This window comes from Misgurnus anguillicaudatus, chromosome 23 (assembly GCF_027580225.2).
Source record: "Misgurnus anguillicaudatus chromosome 23, ASM2758022v2, whole genome shotgun sequence".
Classification (NCBI taxonomy): Eukaryota; Metazoa; Chordata; class Actinopteri; order Cypriniformes; family Cobitidae; genus Misgurnus; species Misgurnus anguillicaudatus.
The window spans coordinates 17,710,671-17,734,722 of record NC_073359.2 but is presented as its reverse complement, the minus strand read 5'-3'; the positions used below and the strand labels follow the sequence as shown (position 1 = coordinate 17,734,722).

Sequence of the window (24,052 nt, the reverse complement as noted above, 5' to 3'; positions counted from 1 at the left end):
GTTTAAAGGCATAGTTCACCCTAAAATGAAAATTCTGTCATCATCAGTGTTGGGGAAAGTTACTTTTAAAAGTAATGCATTACAATATTAAAGGTGCAGTGTGTTAATTTTAGCAGCATCTAGCGGTGAGGTTGCGAGTTTTGTATATTATTTTGCATTTCTGTCAAGAGATCCTTCTAAAAATTACACACTGCACCTTTTAGTTACTCCCCAAAAAAGTAACTAATTGCGTTACTTAGTTACTTTTCATGGAAAGTAATGCTTACGTTACTTTTGCGTTACTTTTTCTTACTTTGCAGGTGTTTTTATGACTGAGAAGTTCTGCATTCAGAAATTGCATTAAGCTCTGGTCTGCCATCTCCATTTCTGATTGAAACTGTTCGTGCATAGAGTGTGTAATTCTACGGTAATACGTTTAGTTTAATGCAGTACATTGTTTTTTAAACATCTAATTAATTAAACTAAAAAGTAACCAAACCGATCATGAGCCCCATTTACTTCCATAGTAGGAGAAAATAATATGAGAGTGAGAAAATTATGACAGGATTTTCATTTTTGGCTGAACTACCCCCATAAAGAGCACTTATTTCATTGCTAAAACAACGTTATTTTGTGTATTTGGTTTAATCAGGGCTTTGAACCAGATTTTTTCCCAATTGGTTCGTTCCGAACAGAAACAGTATTTTAACGTTTCCGGTTTTTGGTTCAACTCTAAAATTGACGTTCCTGAACCGGTTAGAACCGGTTAATAACGTTCCATAAGTAGGCTTATCATTAGGATATTAAACTTAAATTATTAGTCTACATAATTTTCATATCTTGTCACCGAACATTAAAGCAACACTAAAGAGTTTTTGCTCTTTGCTCCCCCTACAGGTTGGAAGCGGAATTCTATTACCACTGTCGTAAATAATTTAGCCTACTGCAGCAAAGCTGGCTCTGATTGGATTGTAGGTCTGCTGTAAAGCAAGTTTTTTGTAGTTTTCACTTGAACTACAGGACCGCGACCCGACGGTTGGAAACTTCTTTAGTGCGGTTTTGGCCGATTGAGGGCTGCAGAGCGAATGTGAAAGTGCCGTTCACCCTGTTTCGAGTGGATGAACGACTGAAACTTTTTTGGAAACGTTATTTTAAGGTAAAAAAACGTTTTGGTGTTGCTTTAAAAAAGGCTACATTATGTATGCCGCATAACTGTAATTCTGACATGCCTACATTTGTTGAGTGCACTTAAACACGTGCGCGCACACATAGATGAAGGACGAATTCCAAACGGCTTATCGGGAAGAAGATGCAGCATAAACAGTTGCTCCACATAAAAGCCGGAAATGTGACCCTCCTTACCATGTTTAAAAGATTCGCTCACAATGCAATGCTACTGTAACAGGAGTTAACTTACAGGCTGTGAGTCCGAAGCGGGAGGAATTATGATAATGTCGGTCTTGTCAATCCCAGGAAGAAAACTGTTGCCTACAATCCTTGTGTTTGTTGCAAGTAAACAGATTTACGTTGGACACGATACCTCGGGTCATCGTTTACTTTGGGGTTTGTAACTTTTGCATATTTTGAACATGTACTAATACACACCACCAAAGGAAATGTAAAATTGTGAATAATTGGTGTTCCTTAAAAAAGCCTGCTTCTGCTTTTAAGTGTAAGAGAAGCTCAAACTAAATAAATTTTTCAGTTTTTACAAATTTCCTGAGACTGCGGCACATGTTGTATTGCATCCGTTTGTCTCATATCCCATTTGCAGGTAAATCTCAGAAGCAGTCTATGCAGTGGCAGTAAATAACAGCCAGTGCCATTTTGATTGACCTCATGCACAGTTGAGCGCTGTCACACTGTCAATCCATCCTCACTCCTCCTCCTATTGGCTGAGGAGGCTTGCGGATCTGATGATTGGATGAAAAGATGGAAAGGGGGAGGAGGACATTGATTTATCTGTGGTATTAGGGGATCAATTAATCCCTATTGTGTGTGCCAGCACAGATAGAAACCAATGTCTTATTGCTTATGGCTTATTTCTGCATGGCAAAGATAAGGAAGCTCATCTTGTTCTGCGGCCATAACCGAGTCCGAGAAATTCTAGAAAGTCAAACACAAAATCAAGATGCAACAATCTGAAATCCGTAACTAGTCAACAATTATTAAAATAGAATATGGAATTGTAAAACAGAAATTGTGGCGAAGAAAGAAAGAAAGAACTAACAGTAAGGGGACAGTGGGGGGGTGCTGATTCCTACTTTTCAGTTTAAATAAAGATTGGCGCTGGATAAGGGCCATTAATGGAGGAATCAGACAGGCCTTGCTATGTAGGACAAGAGCTGACTGCAGGGAGGTGAGTGGAGGGATCAATACACAGTCGATACACTCAACACTGCTCTGTGCAGACACACACTATGGGGTGTGAGCGTCTGTATATGTGTGTGTGGTGGGGTGGTAGGGGGGGAATCAGTTCGGATCCGTGGAATCGGCCTGTGAATGGTAAAATGCACAATGCAAAACGTCTCCATCAATGGTGGTGTATTTGAGGCAGGTGAAGGGACAGGTTTGAGGTTGCTCGGGGTACGAAGTAAACAAAGGCAACGGTAAATGCATTAGCAAAGTCAGCAATGACTAGACGAACCTTTTCAAGTGAGCTTAGAGATTGCAGTGTGAATTTGGCTTTGCCATCCAGGCTTTCAGCCTCCCTGCATCCACTCTTTCTTCCTCTCAGTCTCTTTCTCTGGGTCACTCTCTCCTTTTTCCCTCACTCTCGCAGAAATTGATCGAGTATGCCTTTTCAATCCATCTCTCTTTCGCCTGTCGCCTAGCAACCAGTGCTTTCTCGACTGTGGAGGCTGGGATGCTTTTTTCTCTCTATTTCTCGCTCAGTCTGAACCCTTGTATTGAAAGCTGGAGGTGGGCACGTACACATACACACGCAAGCACTACAGCACAAATATTGATGACTCTAAATTCACTGCTGTACCAGGAGTTATTACATACTATAAATGAATGCAATTTGCAAAATATACAGTATGTTGACTTTGCATAACTGTATAATGCTGAATATCAGTCTTTTGGGACCGGGAAACCATCTGCATGTGTTATTTTTCATGGTTGCATATGCAGTCTGTGACAAATTATACATTTGGAGGACTGGAACTAGTTTGGAAAGAGGTTTAAATTTGAAATATTTAAAATGAGCATGTTTCAAAGTTCCCTGAACCTCTTACAAAATGTAAGAGCTGTAAAAAAAAATCCTTAATTTGGCAGACTTTTTTTGTTTTAAATGCAAACAATAAACTAAATATTAGCTTACTAGAATTGTAAACTTAAATTACTAGGATAGTAAATACCATTTGAGCTTGTGATAAATCAATGGAAAAGAGCAACGTCTCTAATCACAGTTATCAGTGAAATGCAAATTAAGTATAATAATTGATAATATTTATTATCAGTAAATGCGCCATAATTATGCTAATAAGCATTATTGCTAAGCGCATGTTAGCCTATTTAGTCATTAGTAACTCCATGCTTAATTATTAATTTTAAAGTTTCAAAAGTTAACAATTAAACAATTTTGTAACTATTTTGGTGATCAGAGAAAAGCTTTCCTGAAAACATCTAAAAGTTTTAAAAGGGTTTTTGAAAAGGAGACAAAATGTGTAAACTTAAGTTGTGTGATATAAGAACAGCAATAAAAAAATGTAAATTTCAAATGTAACTAAGACTTTAGCCAACAAAACGATAAAGATTGCGGTTGCTATATTATACAAAAAAATAATAAGAACTAATAAAATAAATTAAAACTATTTTATGAAAATATTAAAGGTATAAAGATTACAATACTAGCCCTGTAAAGATATGTTGCAACCCGTCCATGCAACAGGCAAAAAATTATTATTAGTGATGATCTTCCAGATACCCCAAAAACTCATAAAAATTATATTAAACGTACTTTTTAATTAAAATCACAAAATCCTGGTCAGCTAAAAAATGAAACTTCTTAACATCTGTGAAACAGGCGTTTATATTAGCAGCCTGCAATAATCGATATAATCGATCATACGTTTTAACGATGATGCTGGCTATATGTTAGACTGAAAGCCAAAGATGTTTTAGGGAAAGGTGTATCACTGTTTTGCAGCTACATGACGAACTACAGCTGTTAAAAAAAAAAACACGTAAGATTTCAAAATAAGAAACAATATGAAAAATAGCAAAAACAGCAAACATATAACTGCAAAATTACTTTTGCAAATTTGGGAATCAGGAAATAAGCAAAAATAAATGTAATCTAATTTTAAACTATAAATAAATATAAAACTAGAAATAAAATGAAGACAAGTCTAGCATTAGGCCGTAAAAGTACATAATCATCTAAAAACACCACATTTAAAACACATCTAAAATACAAAATAAGACAAATATAAAACAAAACAATTCAATAAAATATACTGATCATTCATAATAATAATAATAATTTTTAAACAAATATTTTCCGAGACTTACAATTTTTGTGAACACCTATGTTTGGCCAATATGAAGCTCTTTCGGATGGAAAGCTCTATACAGGTCCCAGCGATTTTTCTGCCATACTAATCGATCAGAATGCGGATATATCGATCAGAGACTAGAGCAATAGATCACATGCTCTCTTTCGCAGAGAGGTTTGAGATACACAGGTCTCTAAATACACAGCCCTGATTCTTCTAAAATACGGGTTACACACAACACAAGGCTCCATCCGAAAGAGGATGCGGTTTTTGTATAACTACAGTGGTTTTAGTTTATATCTAAATGACGGTGTTTAAAACAGAACATTTATATATATAGACAGTGTTTGTGCATGTACATCTCTCTGTAATGGCTTGGCTATTATTTATATAAAGCGTAATTGCTTGTTGTTCAGAATTGAGGCACTTTTTTTATTATCACGGATAAAAACATTTTGAATTAAGACATTGTTTTCTTGTGAATAAACAATGCCTCCAAGAAACTATAGTATAGGCACGTCTGTCTGCTAAAGATCTAAAGGCCATGAATATATCTGCACTGTAAAAACATCTAATAAACGTCTTAAATAGAGCGGTTTTACATACATTCTAAATGTGTATAGGAATTTGACAGGAAACAAGGCATTGCAACAAATACGTAATGCAAAAAATAAACAGTCGACTGAAACGATCAAGATTTGTATACACGTTGTTGTCAAAGTATTAACTTCTCACTCAGACAAGTTGCATTGCAAGAGCCAAGAGGCACAATGGAACCGGACATTTCAAATAGTTTAACGTTGTTTCTTCAAACATTTAATTGTATTAAAAAATGCCTTTATTTTCTAACCGAAAAGAAAATTAATTTCGAGTCTCAGTAAATTCCTTGCGAATAGTGAATAGTGAGTTGCAATGGTCAGTTTAACGGGGGCAGCTTGACTTCTGCCAATAATCCGATTCAAGTAAATTTACTTTAGGATGTGATCGATCAGTCAAGTGATACTTCTAATGCAGTCAAGCAATTTTGAGTCTATCTTTGTCACACTAAGTGATAGAAACAGATAATACACCTAAAAAGAGTATTTTGAGTTTTGAAACAATCTAATATTAATTTTACCAGCCCAACAAGATTCAATTTTAGAATTAAAATAAACTATAAACTATATGACAAACTTTACAACACAAAAAATCACGGTCAACACAATTATTTATTATTTAAAATCCCTGTTAATTAAGCTGCAAAAGATAAAGGATTAAAATTGCGTTAAACAAAAAAGAAAATGCTAAAAGGTTTAAGTTAAGGATACATAACATGTTTTTTTCATGTTTATTTATGACGTTCTATTTTAGTATTTCAAGGTAATTCGTTTCTAAAAAAAATATTGACCGTTATTGACTATTGAATATTGATTATTGCATGCTAATTAAAACAGAATCACGGTGATTTATCATTATAGCGGCGACAACTATCCTTCACGCCAAAAGATTTCAACAGTTAGTACCCAACAGATTTTTCATACATTAGTTATGTGTGTGTATGACTATTGTGTGAGTTCTTCTACATTATAACGCAACCGGTGGACACGATTATCATGGCCCCTGCACCAGAAAGTAATTGTGTGGGTAGACTTACACTCTCAGAAATGCAAAGTAAAATATTGAGTCTCTGTGGTATCCCTTTTCTCTATTTGGATATCGACAGCGTTAATATTTCATACTGTGTGAGCCACAGGGTACGTCTAGCTCGTTTGAATATTCGAGCGAAAATTAAATCAGGGTCTGCTCTCTAATAATTTATGCAGCAAGTGAAATGTTGCATTATAAGCTCATATACATTATTTAGAGATTCGACAAAAATACCTATGTAAGAATGGTAAAAACACAAATGTTTCACCTTTGTTGACCAGATTTACAATATTCTGTGTGAGCAACCTCTCAACCCACGCATGCCCCATTAGAAAATTACATTAAGAAAAGCAGAATAAAATCTATTTCCATCTATTTCAAAAAACTAGGCCAACATTTTTCCAAATGTTTAATTTGAGGACAGCATTAAAGAATAAAAGGAGTTTTGAACACCTATTTATTTACTTTATTTATTTACATTGAGACCAAATTACAAAATCTGCGTGAATTTTGTCCTGTTCCAATTATGCTACCACCAACCCCATTTTGAGTCAGACAGTTTTATGGATTAATATTATGGATAAATACTCTGAATACATTTCTTTACACAACTTTACACTTACTTTGTGTATTTTTATCATTAAATCGGATACGTTATTAGTGATATAGCTTTTTATGCATCACCTTTATTTCGTTTTTATATTTTTATTTCGTTTAACTTTATTAATAGCTGGTAAACCATTGTATACAATGTAGATTCCTTCGTTTTATTTATTTATTCATTTTAATAATTTATTTTTCATTATAGAAATATCTTTACAATGTTTTCACTCAAAGCTAACGTATCAGGATGAGCTGTTACAGTTCATCTCTACATTAAACCGCATTCAATTATCCTGTCATAGCAGAGCATGATTTTGTAAATAGCAAGGAACAAATCAATGCAATAATCAATTGTGGTTGTGTTCGGATATATGAGCCAGAAATATCTTAACCCTTTTTTTGTCGTTTAGCCCAAACGGCCGCCACAACATTGTCGTGTCACTGACCTCTGGGTTCATTTCGATGTTTGTGATTAATATAAAATAACAGATCTAATAAAAACATTTTTTAAAGGATTGCTGTTTATTTTTCTAATACAAAATATTACACAACACCTACAAAAGAATATATACACAGAGTTCCATATCTTATCAAATTTGGAGTGACTGTGCAACAGCAAAAGGTTTAATTTGTGTGCGCCATGTCACGTGAAGATGAGGACTGCGTAGCGCGTATCCAGTAGGCCTAATTCATTTTCAATAACAGTGATTGCAAGGATCAATAAGCGAACAGCATTCCCAGTGGACAAGGTTGTATTTGTAATGTCATTGTCTTTTTTATAATTACAGTAACGGTTTAATTTCCTAAAAAAAGTCTAATAATTTGCAAAGAAGCTAAATGGGTTATGCTAAAGTTAGATAAACTATATTGAAAGTCGTGTATTGTTGCTATTTTGGTATTGGTTTATTAATTGCAACGAAAAGGTAACTACAACATTTAAATGTTAATAACTAAGTGTCAGAAATTAAAATAGTATATTTTTTGTTAATTCAGCAGAAAAGACAAATGATATCAAAGGTTTCAGAAACCTTGCAAGAGAGGTCAGTGCACCTCTTTTTACGGTCAAAAATTTGATTTTCTTTTATTTGACTGTATGCTATTATTTTACTGGCAGTAATGTAGTCAAATAAATGACTGGGACTATGACAGTGTCATGATAAACCGGATTTTCAGGGCTCTTTTCTTAAGAAAACAAATAAATTACATTTATTACCCAATGCATACTGAATGATCAATTTATTGATCGACGACTGAGTGCATTAATAATCGTCGTGAACCGGAACTGATAATCTAAAAAAGGCGGAGACAAGTGGAGACGACGAGCAATGTCAAATCAAGTTAAAGTACCGTCGAATATTGACCGAGATGAAGGTATACCATTTGTTGAGAAATAAATTAGAAAATATGAAAAATATTCACCTACCACTACCTTTGACTAATGTAAGTGCATTTCAGCCTAAAATGGGAGTGCTAATGACAGCTGAAAAATGTATATTTAAAATCTCAGCTTCTTTCTATACCATGATCTATTATCCAGGTTTAACATTTAAAAAACTTCTAAGTTCTGTCTGTGATGTACACTGTTGTGAATAATGTTATTTATAATGATATTCAAATTGCGGTATAATAGTGGCGATAATTATATTATCATGTACATTTCTGTCACAGCAGAAGCCCTAAAGTGCAAACAGCCCATTTGGCACATGTAATCAAATATTGTTAAAGGCTTAAGAGAAATATATGGTATGATTAATCATGTGATTTCAAAAGGAATCTGACTATCTTATCTACCCGGGGTTTGGGAAATCCATTAATATTTAACCATTAGGATGTCGCGCGCTGGCGCCAAGTTAGGCAACTTTATCAGGACTAGCCGATGAATCATGTCCATAAAGGAATCCCCAGTAATTCACAGCAACACCATTTGTGTCAAAGTATGCAGATAGCAATGCCACCTTATACGAGTCAAAAACATTATTCTGTCCAAAAGGACAAAACCTGAAAGCAAGGTGTCTAAGACAGTATTGTGACGTCAAGTTTCTCACATTCTGCTTGAAACAGCGTGTGAGTGTACGGCGCGCGCGCCCGTGCACACAGGCACTCACATCTTAATATATTGCGCGGTCACGAGGCAGACACTCTCACTCGCAGAGCTTCTACTGTCAGTAGTACGAGGCGCGCAAAGGCGATAGATACGAGCGTTTACGGGCACCAGGCGTACGTGCATGTGCGTGGAGGGATTGAAGCACAGTTCTGGATTGACTAACAGTGAAGATCTTGGGATCAATGGCGCGTGGCTTTGAGATCGTTTAAAATTTATTGGAAGGTAGAGTGTGAGGGAGAAAGGGAGAGTGTGACGGGGTGAGTGAGAGAGAGGGGGAAACAGTGTCTTTCAACAATGGAACTTACAATGGAAAACATTGGAAATCTTCACGGCGTGTCACACTCCCACCATCACACGGGCGACTTGATGAACTCTCCACACGCGCGACAGTCGGCGACGCATCGGAACTTGGTGTCGTCGCACGGGAGATCGGCTATGGTCTCCAGCATGGCCTCGATACTGGACGGAGCCGGGGAATATCGCACGGACCATTCGCTGTCCGGTCCTCTTCATCCTGCCATGTCCATGTCGTGCGATTCGAGCATGAGTCTGAGCAGCACTTACACCACGCTGACGCCGCTGCAGCACCACCTGCCTCCCATATCCAACGTCTCCGATAAATTTCACCATCACCCGCACGCTCATCATCACCCCGCGCACCAGCGTCTCGCCGCCGGGAACGTCAGCGGCAGCTTCACGCTGATGCGGGATGACCGGGGCCTCGCGTCCATGAGCAATCTATACGGCCATTACTCAAAAGACCTGTCCGGGATGGGACAGCCTTTATCACCTCTATCCAACGGCCTGGGGTCTTTGCACAACTCTCAACAGACTCTGGGTGCCTACGGTCCCGGTGCACACCTCGGGAACGAGAAAATGATTTCCACTGGAGGGTTTGAGTCTCACGCTGCGATGCTCGGCAGGGGTGAGGAGCATCTGACGCGGGGTTTAGGAGGACACGGGCCGGGCATCATGTCCTCCCTCAACGGCATCCACCACCACGGCCACACGCACTCTCAGGGGAACGGGTCAGTACTGTCAGAGCGTGACAGACAGACAGCAGGAGGCGGGGGACAGGGAGGTGGGTCAGGCCAGGTGGAGGAGATCAACACCAAAGAGGTTGCTCAGCGAATACCCGCGGAGTTAAAAAGATACAGCATTCCGCAAGCGATCTTTGCCCAGAGGATCTTGTGTCGCTCTCAAGGAACTCTGTCTGATCTCCTGAGGAATCCGAAACCCTGGAGTAAACTAAAGTCAGGTCGAGAGACGTTCAGGAGGATGTGGAAATGGCTACAGGAACCAGAGTTCCAGCGCATGTCGGCCCTTAGGCTTGCAGGTGAGTGAAGGTGACCGAAGTCTCTGCGAGTAATTTTTACAGCCCAAAAGCAAATTTATTCTTATCGCCATGTGACAGGTGATATAGCCCCAGAGGCCTGACCAGAGTCAATCAAAACAATCACACAAAATCTATATCGATTGGATCTCCGTGAATTATCTTCAACAGCTCACATAAACACATTGTACACTTGACTAAAAAGCAAAAGGCTACAAAAACCATGACCTAAGAACACTTTCGACCGTTTTAAATTCTTTTTTTATTTTATTTCACGCAATATGATATTTAGTCTTTAAAATCTTTTTCACTACAAAGAACCTTTTGAAAAGACAGGTGTTGAATGTTCCTTATGGAACCCTACAGCCTGTCAAAGTATATGTTTTAAAGAGTGTAGTTTGTTTAATTAACACAAGCACTATTCTTTAACACAAAAAAGTTATATTACTGATTAATGTTAAATGCTAAACGTATAGAGGGCAGACAATAAATAAGAAATTTACAGGGCGGACAAACATAAAACCGTATCCTTTAAATAACTAGAACGAAAAATGTTTTAGGAGGGTGATTCTATGGGCTACATTTATAAACAAAATATATAATGGGTATATAAAAATATTTAAGCAAATGATTACATTTTGCAGTTGGCTTTTAAGCAAAGCATATATCCACATACACCAATTACACCATGTGTGGCCTTTTCAGAAGCTGTTTTTCATAGGCCCTTGAAAAGGCCTAAGGGGTCAAGTTAAAAATGCAATATTTAACAGTATTAAAAGTGAGGGCTCGGTTTTTCTAAAATTACTTAAATTCTTTCTAAATATAAAAATAAAAAACTGCATTAATAAACATTATTTTCCCACAAAAATTGGCATTGGTATCAAATCTGTAATTTATTTCTAGAAATGCCACATCTTAATTTTAATCCAAACTGATTGCAGACTTAAAAATATGCATATAACAGTGTAAATAAACACTGTTTGTTTAAAACGTTACCCTTGATAAGAGTTAGCACAGTCCTTTGACCGGTTCGAACCTATCGCCTCATGTCGTATTTCAGTTGTGGATTCAATTAACCAGGATATAGTGGCATATTTTAGTTCCGGTCAATGCCCAGTTGAAAAGCACTTAATGGAATGTAAATTGTTCCTTTGCGCATTTAAAGTGGTTCTGGTAAATAAAGATTTAAACGCTATTCAATTGTCTTCTTTAAGTGCCGTTGCTGTTAAAGCTAATTGGGCATCGGGATTTTTATATCTTCCACACCCTATTAAAAGAGAGTTTCCCTGAACTCCTTAATGCTACAGGTAGCAACACTGAATAATTGGGAAAAACTTTTGTCCATATAGCGTAATTTTTGCGTATGGCATAATTCCTTACAACGCAGTGTTCACAATGCATACAATTGATTTATTTATTACTTAAGTGACTATAGATAAATTAACTTTATACATTGTCATCAAACACTGAGCTTTTATAAAACGTTCCAGAGTGATATTATTCTAAAATACACAATATTTTTAAAGGGTTGTAAAATATTGCAATATTTATTGAAATCATACTCCTGCTTGCTTTAACACATTTACTTATTTCTAGTACATTAAATTATATAGTAAATTTATGAATTACTATAATTACTATAATATGCAAATGCAGGTTTTACTTAGTGCATTTAAATGAGCCATTAATGCACGCGCGCATGCAGAAGTTGGGGGTTGCGTTTCATAGAGAGTCTGGGAATACTCGTTCACTACATCAATCGATAAATTCAAATTACTGTTCCAAATTCATCACAGTCGCAAAAATCAATGCCGTGGCACAGCTTGGCTAATGTGAAAATGCCCGTGTCTGTGGGATCATTTGGTATTGTTCTTCGAGGGCGCTGAACCGTTTTGGGAAAGTAAGGCTAGTTCATGGTAGTTAAAAATACAATAATTTGATACAGTGCATGGATACAACCCGCTGACTTTGCGAATATTTCTTTTGGATTTTTTTTAGCTCACAAAACGGTCAGTGTTATTGCAGAAAAGCAATGAATATAATATTTTAAAAAGCAAGTATAAAACATGTTAGTATCTGACATGACTTATGAAATAATTCTGAGTGCAATCCTCGAAAATTACGCAATGCAGGCGACTGGCAGGTTGTATTTGGAGGGACGTTTAAAGATTGCATCAACGATGAAAAACAATTCGTCTCAGCATCTGCGCTGTATTCCACAATCCATCTCAATGTATTTGGTCCAATCAATACAGCGATCGATAAAGATAGCCAGTACATCTATCAATTATACCGGCTCAGCACTCTCTCCCATTGGACCTTGGATTTACCTACTGTTTTGATTGGAAGGAAGGAGGTAAATTTCACAATGTATCGTATGTGACCACACTTGTAGTCATTTGAGCGTGAGAAAAAAGGGTAACGTTGAAATAAAGTCCGCCTGTATCTCTATACGCATTGCACCACTAAAAGAAAAAACCACTACATTTCTTTCATTTAAAAACTTAAACATCGACCAAATATAATTTTAAGCCCTACCTTATGCACCAGATAAATATTAGAATAAATGTGGACAACTGACATGCAATCAAGTGTAACCTTCATTCTTGCCCACTTGAGTTTTTCAAACCTCTGTAAAAATAACTCTCCTGCATGAAAGTGAGCTCAATTAAAGAGGGGCATTTTGATATCCCTATGCCCCTTGACACTTGTTAAGCGGTCCGCTTGTTTTTCTGTCAACATCATCATCAAAATGACTTCCAGTCTCGCCTCCAGTTTCCAACCCACGAGGATGGACGCAATTGATTTAGGATTAGGGAATCGAGGCATTTTCAGGGAGTCGGGTTTTGGTAGGCCGAGTAAATGATCGATGCTGCCCTTAATAATTGATAGAGCCAGAAGAGAGAATTAAGATGCGGTCACCTGTTTGGTAAACAAAACCATACAAGCTGTTTTTGCCCATTTGATCGTTTCGGGTTGTTCGAAGAGAACCTCGTCGTATAAATAACAACCCTGTCAACGGTCTCGCACCATGCTTCGTTGTGTCTGTTTAACAAAGCAGTGAATGTGTATTGATTTTTATTGCTGCATTTTATATTTCAATAACTTGGAAAACTTTATTCTGATTTGACCGAATGCGTCATATTGTTGTTTAAACCTAGGCTTTTCCCTTCAATTCCATTTAATTCTTACAATGTTATTGTCTCATTTGCAAACAAGGATTTGCGACCTATTCTTGTTAAAGCTGGTGTTGGTGTTATTGGATCTTACATCTACATGTACAGATTAATTGTGCAACTATTCTCACATAATCCTTCAGCACTAGCAAACGGTTTTGTTTGCTACTGTACAGTAAAGGCAGAGATGGGAATATGTAAGCCCAGAAGTAATTCATTACACATTTTTAAACAACCCATCTCACCTGTTTTTGAATTAATTGCTGACTGGGCGCCAATATAAGCGCCACCTATCGGTTCTGACATTGTTGCTTCATAATGCGTGCAGTAGTCTCCGCGAGCTAAGATTTTCATGATCAATCTCTGGGCTCGCCCGCCAAAATGGATCGATAAAAGAGAGTGACCTTTAAATCAAATTGCTAAGAGACCGTGCTGCCTAGAAGGAGAGCATGAAAGGGTTAAATTGCATTGCGTCACCACTCAAATCTACGGGGTGGGCTGTTAATAATTTTTTTTTCAGAAATGATATTATATAACAACGCCCCCAACTTGCTTGAGTCATGGTGCAAACATTTGGGCATGTAGTAAATTTACTTTGTCTTACTGATCTTAACCTAAAAGCTAAACTTTACTCTGTATACACTAAGAAGTCAGAGCCCAACCCACAAGGCAAATGTTTTTATTTTTTACCACAATTGAATCGTTCTTTTTCGTATAATTAAATGTAATATATATATATATATATATATATATATATATTTGCTTGGGCATTATAATGTAAGTGATTGTTTTCTATTTTTCATCTAGAATTTGACAGTATCCTACTAAATTTAAAGCATGTAATAGAAATGAAATAAAATTAATAAATTACGTTTATATAAGATCCAATTTTACCCTTTGCGTCATCACCCTTTTGCGTATAATACCAGGCTATTGGTCTTCGCAATTTGCAAATCATAACGTAATATTTGACAACAGTTTAGTACAGCAAATATTTATTATTAACTTTACAAACCTTAAAATTCATGTAAATTAGCCAATGTGGTTAAAACCACTTTTTAAAGAGGCTGCAGAGACAGATAAGTCTTTTTTGACACACTTTGTGCCTCATGGGTCATTTAACGGAGGAGTGACCCTATTGGTGTTCAATTACAGACGCATTGTGCACACAAAAATAGTTTTAGTTGTGTTGGAACGGCAGTAAAATATAGAGTAAGAATGCTTAGGGATGTTGAGGCCTTTTGAGAGTGATAGTTGTAGTAAGATCTTCAAAGTTAGTTGCCCTTTCGCAATGACTTTCCAACCCACGCACAAAATGAATCCCATTGATTAATCCAGTGGTATTTTCAGAGGTTTTAAATGTACTGTGAAGAAATTGTGCAGGGTATTAGGTCCATTGGCCCTTTAGCCTTGTTAAACTCACTTCACTGTAATTGCAGGTCAAGTAGTCTTCAGACCTATCGAGACTTGAGTTTGGCTGTAGAATGGATATTTAACACACACAACAATGTGATTAGATTTTTCAATTACTAATGTCAACACGACTTTCATCTTATGGTCATATTAACAATAACCCCGAAATAAATACTATAAAATATATTTAAGAAACGTTTCTTAAACTCAAAGTTTTAAACCCCAAAACAGTAGCAATAACTTATACTAGCCCACAGGTTCCCTGTACCTCGCCCACCAATCCTCTACAGCTACCTCAGCAGAATTAGCTCCTGTCAAAACATCGACCTTTGAGACGATTAGCACCAAGTCACGCTGATAAAAACGGCGGACATCCAATAAATCAAATCTGAGAGAAAGATAAAATCAATCTGTGATAAGTCCTGAAGAAATGGTAGTCCAGCAGTGGGTTGTTTAACTTTGAAAAGTCATCTGCTCGTTGAGTCAGACCACCTGATAGGAGTTGGAAAGGGTGGACAAAGGTGTAACCCCATTTATACAGAATAGTCTATTACCAAGCCTCACCTACATCACACCCCTAGTGGTTCTCAAACTTTTTCCGCGTGCGGCCCCCCTTGTGTACGGTGCATTCCTTTCGCCCCCCCCAAGAAAATGTATGACAAAAAACTGCTCTAAAATTTAACATTTTAAAGAAACAAAACATATTAAGTTATACAAAGTAGTGCTCTTGGTTAGTAGATTTATTTTTGTTAGGTTTAATTACACAGAATTCATGATAAATGAACGTATTTTATAAAATGTCATAAAATTGGGGCCCCCCTGGCCCCGGACCCCAGTTTGAGAACCACTAGCCTACATAGCTAAACACATTCTGAATGGACGACCATGGCATTAGACGCTGCTGAGAGACACGATTCATAATTTGAATCCTTTATGTAGGCCTAATGCATTGCCTCAATTTTACACGAACACGTGCCTATTGCAGCTAACGCAATTATACACAAATTATATCATACATATTAGGCTATAAACATAATAATTAAAGGTTAGTGCTCACCTTATTTTCGCGATACTGTTTTTATTAAGACATGACGAAATACCATGCTAGGATGCACTGATGCTATACATAGACGTGGGGTATACACATCGTACACGCACGCAAAACATCTGAATTTAATAAAAATCGAATAGGAACGATGTTAATACAAGGGCCAACTTCATGACACACTGACTTTTTAACCATCGTCGGATGGGCCTCTACGGGAGCCGCTTCGCTCCCAATTTCAGCTCTCTGCGCATCGATCCGAGCAGACTGGTCGGCTGAGCGGCGCGGCCAGTCATCGATCTCTCCACTCCCCCGGTCCTCCCACTTGAAATCCAAGAGAGCACGCATGCACCTCCAGTTTTCACGTGAGAGACAGATTTATTTATTTATTTATTTATTTTTACTTTGTGAAGCAAGTGAAGTCAAGAGCCTTTGGATAATCCTTAGAGTGCTGTTATTATAGCTCCAATTAACTGTCATGATGAACCCAAGTTTAACTCTCGAATTAAGGACTTGCCATGGGCCTACAGGCCTTCAAGCGAATACAAATGTGTTAAACTTCAAACGTTTATGGTTGCCTTTGATGAATAGTAGGCTATGTGTATCTTTTGCGGTTTACGAATCACTGTACCTTTAAAGATGTGCTGTATTCTGCGTTATCAATAATTTATCGTATTGCAACGATTTCTATAGGCTTTGAAGACATAAATAACCATCTGAAAGCTTTAGAATTGATGGACTGTTTCTAGTCTAACCTTTACTGTATTATTATTATTTTTGTTTGTACAGTTTATTTGTAACAATTTGTAAAGACAGCACATATTTGTTTTGGTAACACTTGTACGCACCCTGCCAGGAATCATGGCTAATTATTTGCCATAATTTCTTGGTTCCAATAACTGATTTGGTTAACTGCCTGGGCTGTTATTTCAAATTACATGGACATTAGCATACTGATCTTTCTTTATTGCATTACACAAAATTTAGTCGAGTATTTAGAGACAGGGAGCCCCGAGCACAATTTGGTTTATAAGAAGAGGTTTACCAATTAACAGCACATAACCGTCCAAGTCCATTATTAAAAGAAAGACAGAAATAAAGAAGGTAAGACAAAAGCACTCTTTTCTCGCACTAGAAACTAGGTTAGGTGATGTAAACTAGTCTGCAGTGCAAGGAAATATATTTTATATCTATATATTTTACTATTGCATCTTTTAGATGCAATATATTGTATTATTGCATCTTTTAGTAGATTAAGGATTTTTGAAATATACATTTTGAAAGACATAACACAATAGAATAAATACAACACAGAGATCACTTATCCACATAGACAGAAACAGATAAAATAATCGTGGTTGGCATTATTCTCTTAGTACAAAATATGTCGGTATTTTTGTAGCCTTAATTATTGAACTAAAACCAATAGTATTTTATTTTCTTGAGAATCAGCTATTAGATATTTGAGGTGAACAAAGATGCTGCTGGTCAAAGCCCCCATTCAAAATAACTAAACACTTAAATAGGCCGTGCAAATACAGTAGGTTTTCTCGACGTTTGGAGCCGTATAATGATTTTCAGTCATTATTTAGAATCAAATTGCAGTGTGTTTTCATTCCCCACACTGTGCAGCATACACGGCGCTATTAAATTTGTATTATTTCAAATTTAGAATCCGCGTCCCATTGGCACATACCGGGCGTGCCATAGTTTCTGCCTCATTACCAGAACAATTTTCATGGAGGTATAATTAATTAGATGAGATGAAATTCAAAAACGAATTATTTACGGATTTATCGACCGGTATTGAACACCACGGGGCAGGCCTACTCCTCTATCCCTGATGTTTTGCAAGTCAAGTCATAAGCTGCTCGAGAACAAGGGAACGATCTATGTTTTCTGTGTTCCTAAGAGTAACCGATTGTGTGTACATTACGAGATGTAGCTGGAGATGTGTACACCCCTGTTATTTAAATACAGTAAAATTATAACCGTAGGCTATTTAACCTTTTATATTTTGCCGTCCAAAATTTTACGTAGGCTACCAATTACAAAAGAGGCATATAGCCTACAACATCCTACGCTTATTAGTAACAGCAGACCAAGGCGTGCCAACATATTATATAGGTGATATTAAAATTTAGCTATTTGACGGATGTCAATATAATATTAACTACCATATGCGCTCTACTGGTTGATACCAAATGAGACAAATTACAGCTGATTGTTTCATAGCACTTTTAATATACCTACCATTGAGGAAAAGAAAAAAACGAGCGCCCAGTTTTATTTATAATTTGCAAAACCGATTAAACGTGATATATCGAGCACACCATGTCATCGTTCCCTTCAAAATGCTTTAATTCATCTTTATATCACGCATTGGCATATTTGTTTCTTTACTATATGTGTGTGCATCTCTGCTCACTGTAGCTCTAAAGTCTGCAGCCATCGATTTTTTTCCTTTTCTACGCGGAGCTTGGTTCAGTAATCAGGGCCCCATCCCCAACCGATCGATCAATATCGATTACAAAATCTTACGCCTGTAAGCCGTTTACACTAGGGAATAGCGTCAGCGACACCTGCCGGTAGACAGATGTTATAACACAGAAATCACTACTTATGGCCTCACACACAAAAAACTATAAAGGTAACTGTTTAGAAAACTTTGAGAGAGCAGCACAGTCCACAGCACAACTCAAACAATACAGACAGAGGGACGACATTGTTACGATATTGATCACCTTTAAAGATTTTTTTTTTTACAAATGACAAATAAACACTGACAGTTAAAAAGTAAAAAAAAAACATTGTGATTAAAAATGCCCGCGCATTTAAATTACAAAACTGCAGCGCGCGACCCTAGAATAAAATTAGCTAATGACGAACGATAACGCGGACGCAATAAGTTATGGCTATAGTTATTTTTAGGTAGTTACCATTCTTGAAGTATTTCGCCCTCCATAGGGAAAAAAAGAAACGCATCTTAACTAGGCGAGCAGCGTTGAAAAGAAACGCTCCTGAATGATCATCTACGATAAATTCGCTGAGGTTCGCGGTTTCAAGCAGACGACTCATTACAATTTAACAGGCTTTAAAGCTTCATCAGTCACTTTGGACCCATCGCTTCGAGACAACTTTATGCGATTGAAGTAATGTTATGCGAAAACAAATATTATAGTCGCGTTAAGGGGGTGTCAACGTTTAAACGGTAGGCTTTAAGTGCAGAATGCGTTTAATGGCATTGCGCGTGTGCGCGCAGGTTAACGCAGAGTGCGGCTGATGCAGAATGTGAATATGATGGATGCGGTCCAGGCAGTTAGACGCCTGTAGTAAACAGATTTGACTGCGAGAGGTGATGTGATCAATGGGACTCAGCTCGGTGTAATTAGATACAAGGCACCACAGTTTGGCTCCAGTCACTCCATATCTGCAACCCAGACAGACCCAACTCAAAGAGGAGTTGCTTTCAGTAGCAGCCTATTGAGGGGATAGAGGTTTTAAATGAATGACCCATTCAGAACGAACACAAGCTAACTGCACAGATGGAAAAAATAAATCAATTAGAGAGCATAATATTTAAGAAATAATAATAGTGTTTCCTAAGGCATTAATGTGATTTGTGCACACTGTAAGTCACTTTAGTAATAAAGTACCTGCTGAAACAAACATCAGCAGATTGTTTATTCACATAATAAAATGATTTGCACTTGCGAGCTGTAAATGAGCTAAAATAAGTCTTGGCTTACTCATATTTCCCAACACAACCGTGCAGCACCCAGAGTGTTTACTGCCCTCAAGTAGGCAGACAGACTTCTCTATGTGTTGCCAGGACAGAAACACACAGGGAGGCGGGTTCAGTTTTAAAATACGCTGCATCTCTCAGGTCTGTGCCCTCCAGTGGCCTCCGTTTGAAGTCGCAGACTGTAAGACCTGCTGGAGGGGCGTTCAGACCCGAATGTCTCCGTGGACGACCCTACCTCCAAAAACAGAAGCATGCACACTAAAATAGGATGAGTCAATATCCCTTTGTCTCATTCTTTCTTTTTCTTTCTCCCCTTCTGTCTTTTTCTCTTTCGCTTTCTTTCTTTCTTTGTCTTACACACACAAAGGCCCCTACATTTATATACTAGTCACTCACTCTCCTACTGTGAGTCCAAACTGCATTAATATTGAATCAAACAGTGGTGTCTCCAACGACCAGTCTGAGGTGCTCACCACTGCCCGCCCTGTCTGCTCTCTTTAAAGGGATGATTTTTGACCTCTGGGGAGATAGAATGGATTTGTCTTAAATCACTATTAATCCACAGGCAAACAACAGAGTCTGAACATTTCTGTTCCCTGCAAAGCTTCTCATGTGTGGAATTTGCTTTCAAATAGGTCATTTCAGTATGTAAAGTAAACATGAGGCTAATGAATCTCTTCTTCATCACCTTTCTACTTGTCTTTCTTCATCCCCTCTTCCCACAGCCTGCAAGCGTAAGGAACAGGAGCAGCACAAAGAACGGAATCTGGTACCCAAGAAGCAGCGCCTGGTCTTCACGGACCTGCAGCGTCGCACACTCATCGCTATCTTCAAGGAGAACAAGCGGCCCTCGAAGGAAATGCAGATGACCATCTCGCAGCAGCTGGGCCTGGAACTTAGCACCGTCAGCAATTTCTTCATGAACGCCCGGCGCCGCTGCGTCGACCGCTGGCACGAGGAACATCATCACGGACACGGAGCCAGTCCGGGTCAGCCTGGCACCTCCGCAACCACTTTCTCCAAGGCTTAAGTCGAAAACCCCTTTCCCCCTGGGTGCCGGACGATTTTTGGTCTGCGGTTACCCGTCGCGTGCCAATCAATCCCACCGCTGCCGCTAATGGCAACGTTTTACATAAATGCAACTTTTTTTGGGACTGTTATAAACCAAACCAAAACTCCACATGGAAAGCACCTATTAGTCCACAATACGCAAAGGCAACTATTCACACAAACCAAAAAAACCCAGGCAGTCTGGCTTTAGTCTTTTTGTCCTCGTTACTGTGTAATCACGTAGTCGACAACGATTGAGCTTTTTTCGTAGCTCGCAGCACACAAGGCTTGTTACTCAAACAATGTTGTCAAAGAAAGCCACCACCTGCATCATCACTCTCTGCCCACGGTGGCACAATTCCCTAATGGCCAGCTGTTTCACGGAGACTCTCAGATCATATGCTAAGCTAATGAATTGAGAGACTAATCGATACAGAGAGAAAAGCGAAGGATGTTGACCTCTACTGAAGGTGAAATGGAACGAGCTCCTTCAACAAGGACTCTCGCGTTCGCCCAGCACGGCTCTCCATTTGGTTTATTTTGCACAGATGTAAATGGAGGCCTGCCCGGCAGACGGCGTTTTCTGCACTTCGGTTAACGCATGTTATCTGAGCAACGAACGGATCACGTGAGCCAGATTGTCTCAATCTACAATCAGCACATCGCAACCAAAGCATCCATAATGCAACTAGCGTATCGGTCAACTGCCATCCAGATTATTTTGAACTGGGGGCAAAATACTGGACCACTTCTAACAATGGTGCACTGACATTCTGATTTTGAAAGATTGCGACCTGTGACATTTCAACTACAGAGTATTTTTCATTCCGTATAATCACAATAGGCCAAAGGTCAAGAAAGCTTAGGGTACAGCCAAACACAACGAAAGGCACATTTTAAACACGTACGGAAATATTTGTTACAAAATGGTACACTTACTTCCTAAATCCTACTGACAAATCAAACGTTTGGTTTATCCTGCAACGTGGACAAGGGGAAAACTCAGTCCAAAATGTTACATAAAATCTAGTGCCAATAATGTTTGCCTTAATATAAAATAAGAGTTCACACACCTTCAGCCAGAATCCACCCCCCCTACCCAAACTGCCATTATGTGCCATAGCAACCAACAATCATCTTTTAAATAAATCTGAATCTTTTTTATACAAAAAAAGAATAATCAATGCTTTAAAATATTTAGCAAATCAATGGCAAAAAGGTAGAAACATACGCAACAAGAACAGCTTAACAAGCTCACTATAATTTATATTGATCTACTGCATCTTAGTTTCCCATTCTTCTCTTTATCTATCTTCCACGTGCTATTTCTTCATAATATTAAAGCGGGTAATTGGTACAAAATATTTCTATTTCTTATTAAACTTGTGATCTGTTGTGCATATGTAAGGCACCTTGTCGATCATTTGGAAAATTCATAAAAAAGAGAGACTTTCTTAAAGAACAGGAAAACTAGGAAAGACTGCAGATGGACGTGGAACATCTCTGCATTGCATGTGAACTAACACAGGTCATCACAAAAGGAACTTTCATGAAAGATGGAAAGGCTGTGAGGAGATACTGCTCACTCTCTGTTGGAGAGAGAACAAAACCAGAATTCCACCCAAGAATCCTCGAAGAAACCCTGCCAAAATGGGTGTGAAACAAGGGCACAACCTTACCTCCGTAGGGAGATGTTCAAAATCAAAGAGGAGTTTTATTTAGCAATGCAACAGTAGCAATTCTGGAAATGTTGCAGGACTTGCTAAACCGATACGAGTGGGCATTGTTAGTACAGCCAGATTGTGAGCTCTATGCTCTGAGCATTGAGTTTCAAGCATTGAGAGAAGACATCAGATTTGTGCTACACAAATCTATATGTACATTAGCTGATAAAAAAACGACCTTTTGTTTGTAGTGAGAACCAGTGTGGCTACCTCACTGAGCTGGGTGGTTTGTGTAACGGCCACTGATACCAAAGATTCTTTGTCCTGCCAGTCCTGTGCTGCTAAAGGGAGAGACGTACACCAAATACCATAAACCTGAAAAACCAAAGCTGTTACGGATGCAAACATAGAAACTAATGGATGTTAAGCGTAGGTTAACACACACACACACTCACAGTGCAGTCAGACTGCAAAGCGCTGCACGGAGGGATGCGGCTGCAATGCAGATTGAGTTGAGTGCCTTTATTTTTCAACAACGGGTGGGACTGCTCTGGAGTTAAAACACACACACAGAAGCACATGCAAACAGTTTTACACACACAAATATACAGCATGTAGGCATATTTACTTGGAAACAGGGTGAGTACGGGTGGAGTTTACTTTGGTTTGATATGAACTGATTTTAAGCACTTTATAATGGTCAAATTTATTTATAGTTTTTTATTAGCATTTACTGATATTACTACTAAAATTATTTGTGCGCAGAGTACTTAAACTATTTATTTGTTGAAAAAAGTATCCGATTTTGAGCATTTAGCTCATCTTCTCTGTAGTATTTGTAAAAGAGGTAAAAATTACGAAATAGTAGCGTAGAGTTACTAATGTTATAGACAGTTTCATTGGACGCACACAGCCACAATTACATGCCTGGCCAAAGTTAACGTTAACAGTCTCTGTTTATTGTTTATCTGTCTGGCTAGTGGCTAAACGGACCTCTGGAACAGAAACCTTGTCGAAAATAAAAACGTTTCGGTTTCCTAAAGACCGAGCATGAATCAATGCTGTGCGAAGAGAGGTTTGGCCAGCCTAGAATTCAAGGATCTGTAGCTAACATTGTATACAATAATTTTACACATTAACTTTAGCTCGGTGTAGTAGTTGCTGCGCTTTAGCTATGATTTAAACTAATGTAATCTACTTATGCTGCGTTTACACCAGCCGCGGTAGAGGCGGCAAGCGCGGGTTATTTACATGTTAAGTCAATGCAAAGATGCAATTACACGCGGATTATTATCCTGCGGCGCGGTACATTCCGCGCGAATTGAGCGTTGTCGCGGAAAACGCGCGAGTTGAAAATCTGAACTTCGGCAGAATTCCGCACTGCCTTAACCAATCAGGACCTTGCTGTAGTAGTGACGTGATTACAGGAAGCAAGCAGAGTGGTGGAGTCTCAGAAGCCCCTCCCATGACGCGAATTTCCGCGTGATTTTCTCGAATGACTAGAATTTCACACGCAAATGAAGCGAGTGAACTCAAATGTTCAAGCGTCCAACTACGTGCGAATTGCGCGCTTTTACTGCCTCTACCGCGGCTGGTGTGAACTCTGCATTAGGTCATTTATTTCGCTTGTTATCAGAAATAATCTACCCTAGAAGGACCCGATTCTATGCGGAAGTCTACAGAAAGTTAAGTTTGGGCCACAAAAGCCGGTTGTTTATGTTGTTGCCACTAAAACCGTTGCCGCTCTATACTTACACCCTGATTCCAACTCTATACGTCTCACTGCTGTACCCACATATAAGGTCTATCTTC

General features: G+C 38.3%; 1 protein-coding gene across 1 annotated transcript; it reads left to right on the top strand.

The window, feature by feature from the left end:
* The first annotated feature begins 8,737 nt into the window (after positions 1-8,737).
* onecut3a (one cut homeobox 3a) lies at positions 8,738-23,540 on the top strand. Its single transcript, XM_055217209.2, has 2 exons — positions 8,738-10,150; positions 20,252-23,540. Exons 1-2 carry the CDS (start codon positions 9,109-9,111, stop codon positions 20,554-20,556), a joined length of 1,347 nt encoding a protein of 448 aa, XP_055073184.2. The 5' UTR covers positions 8,738-9,108; the 3' UTR covers positions 20,557-23,540.
* The last annotated feature ends 512 nt before the right edge of the window (positions 23,541-24,052 follow it).

Excerpts from the sequence above, each read along its gene's own strand:
- onecut3a (XM_055217209.2), top strand. The coding sequence starts at position 9,109 with ATGGAACTTACAATGGAAAACATTGGAAATCTTCACGGCGTGTCACAC. Across the intron at positions 10,151-20,251 it reads GTCGGCCCTTAGGCTTGCAG|CCTGCAAGCGTAAGGAACAG; the intron begins GTGAGTGAAGGT and ends CTCTTCCCACAG.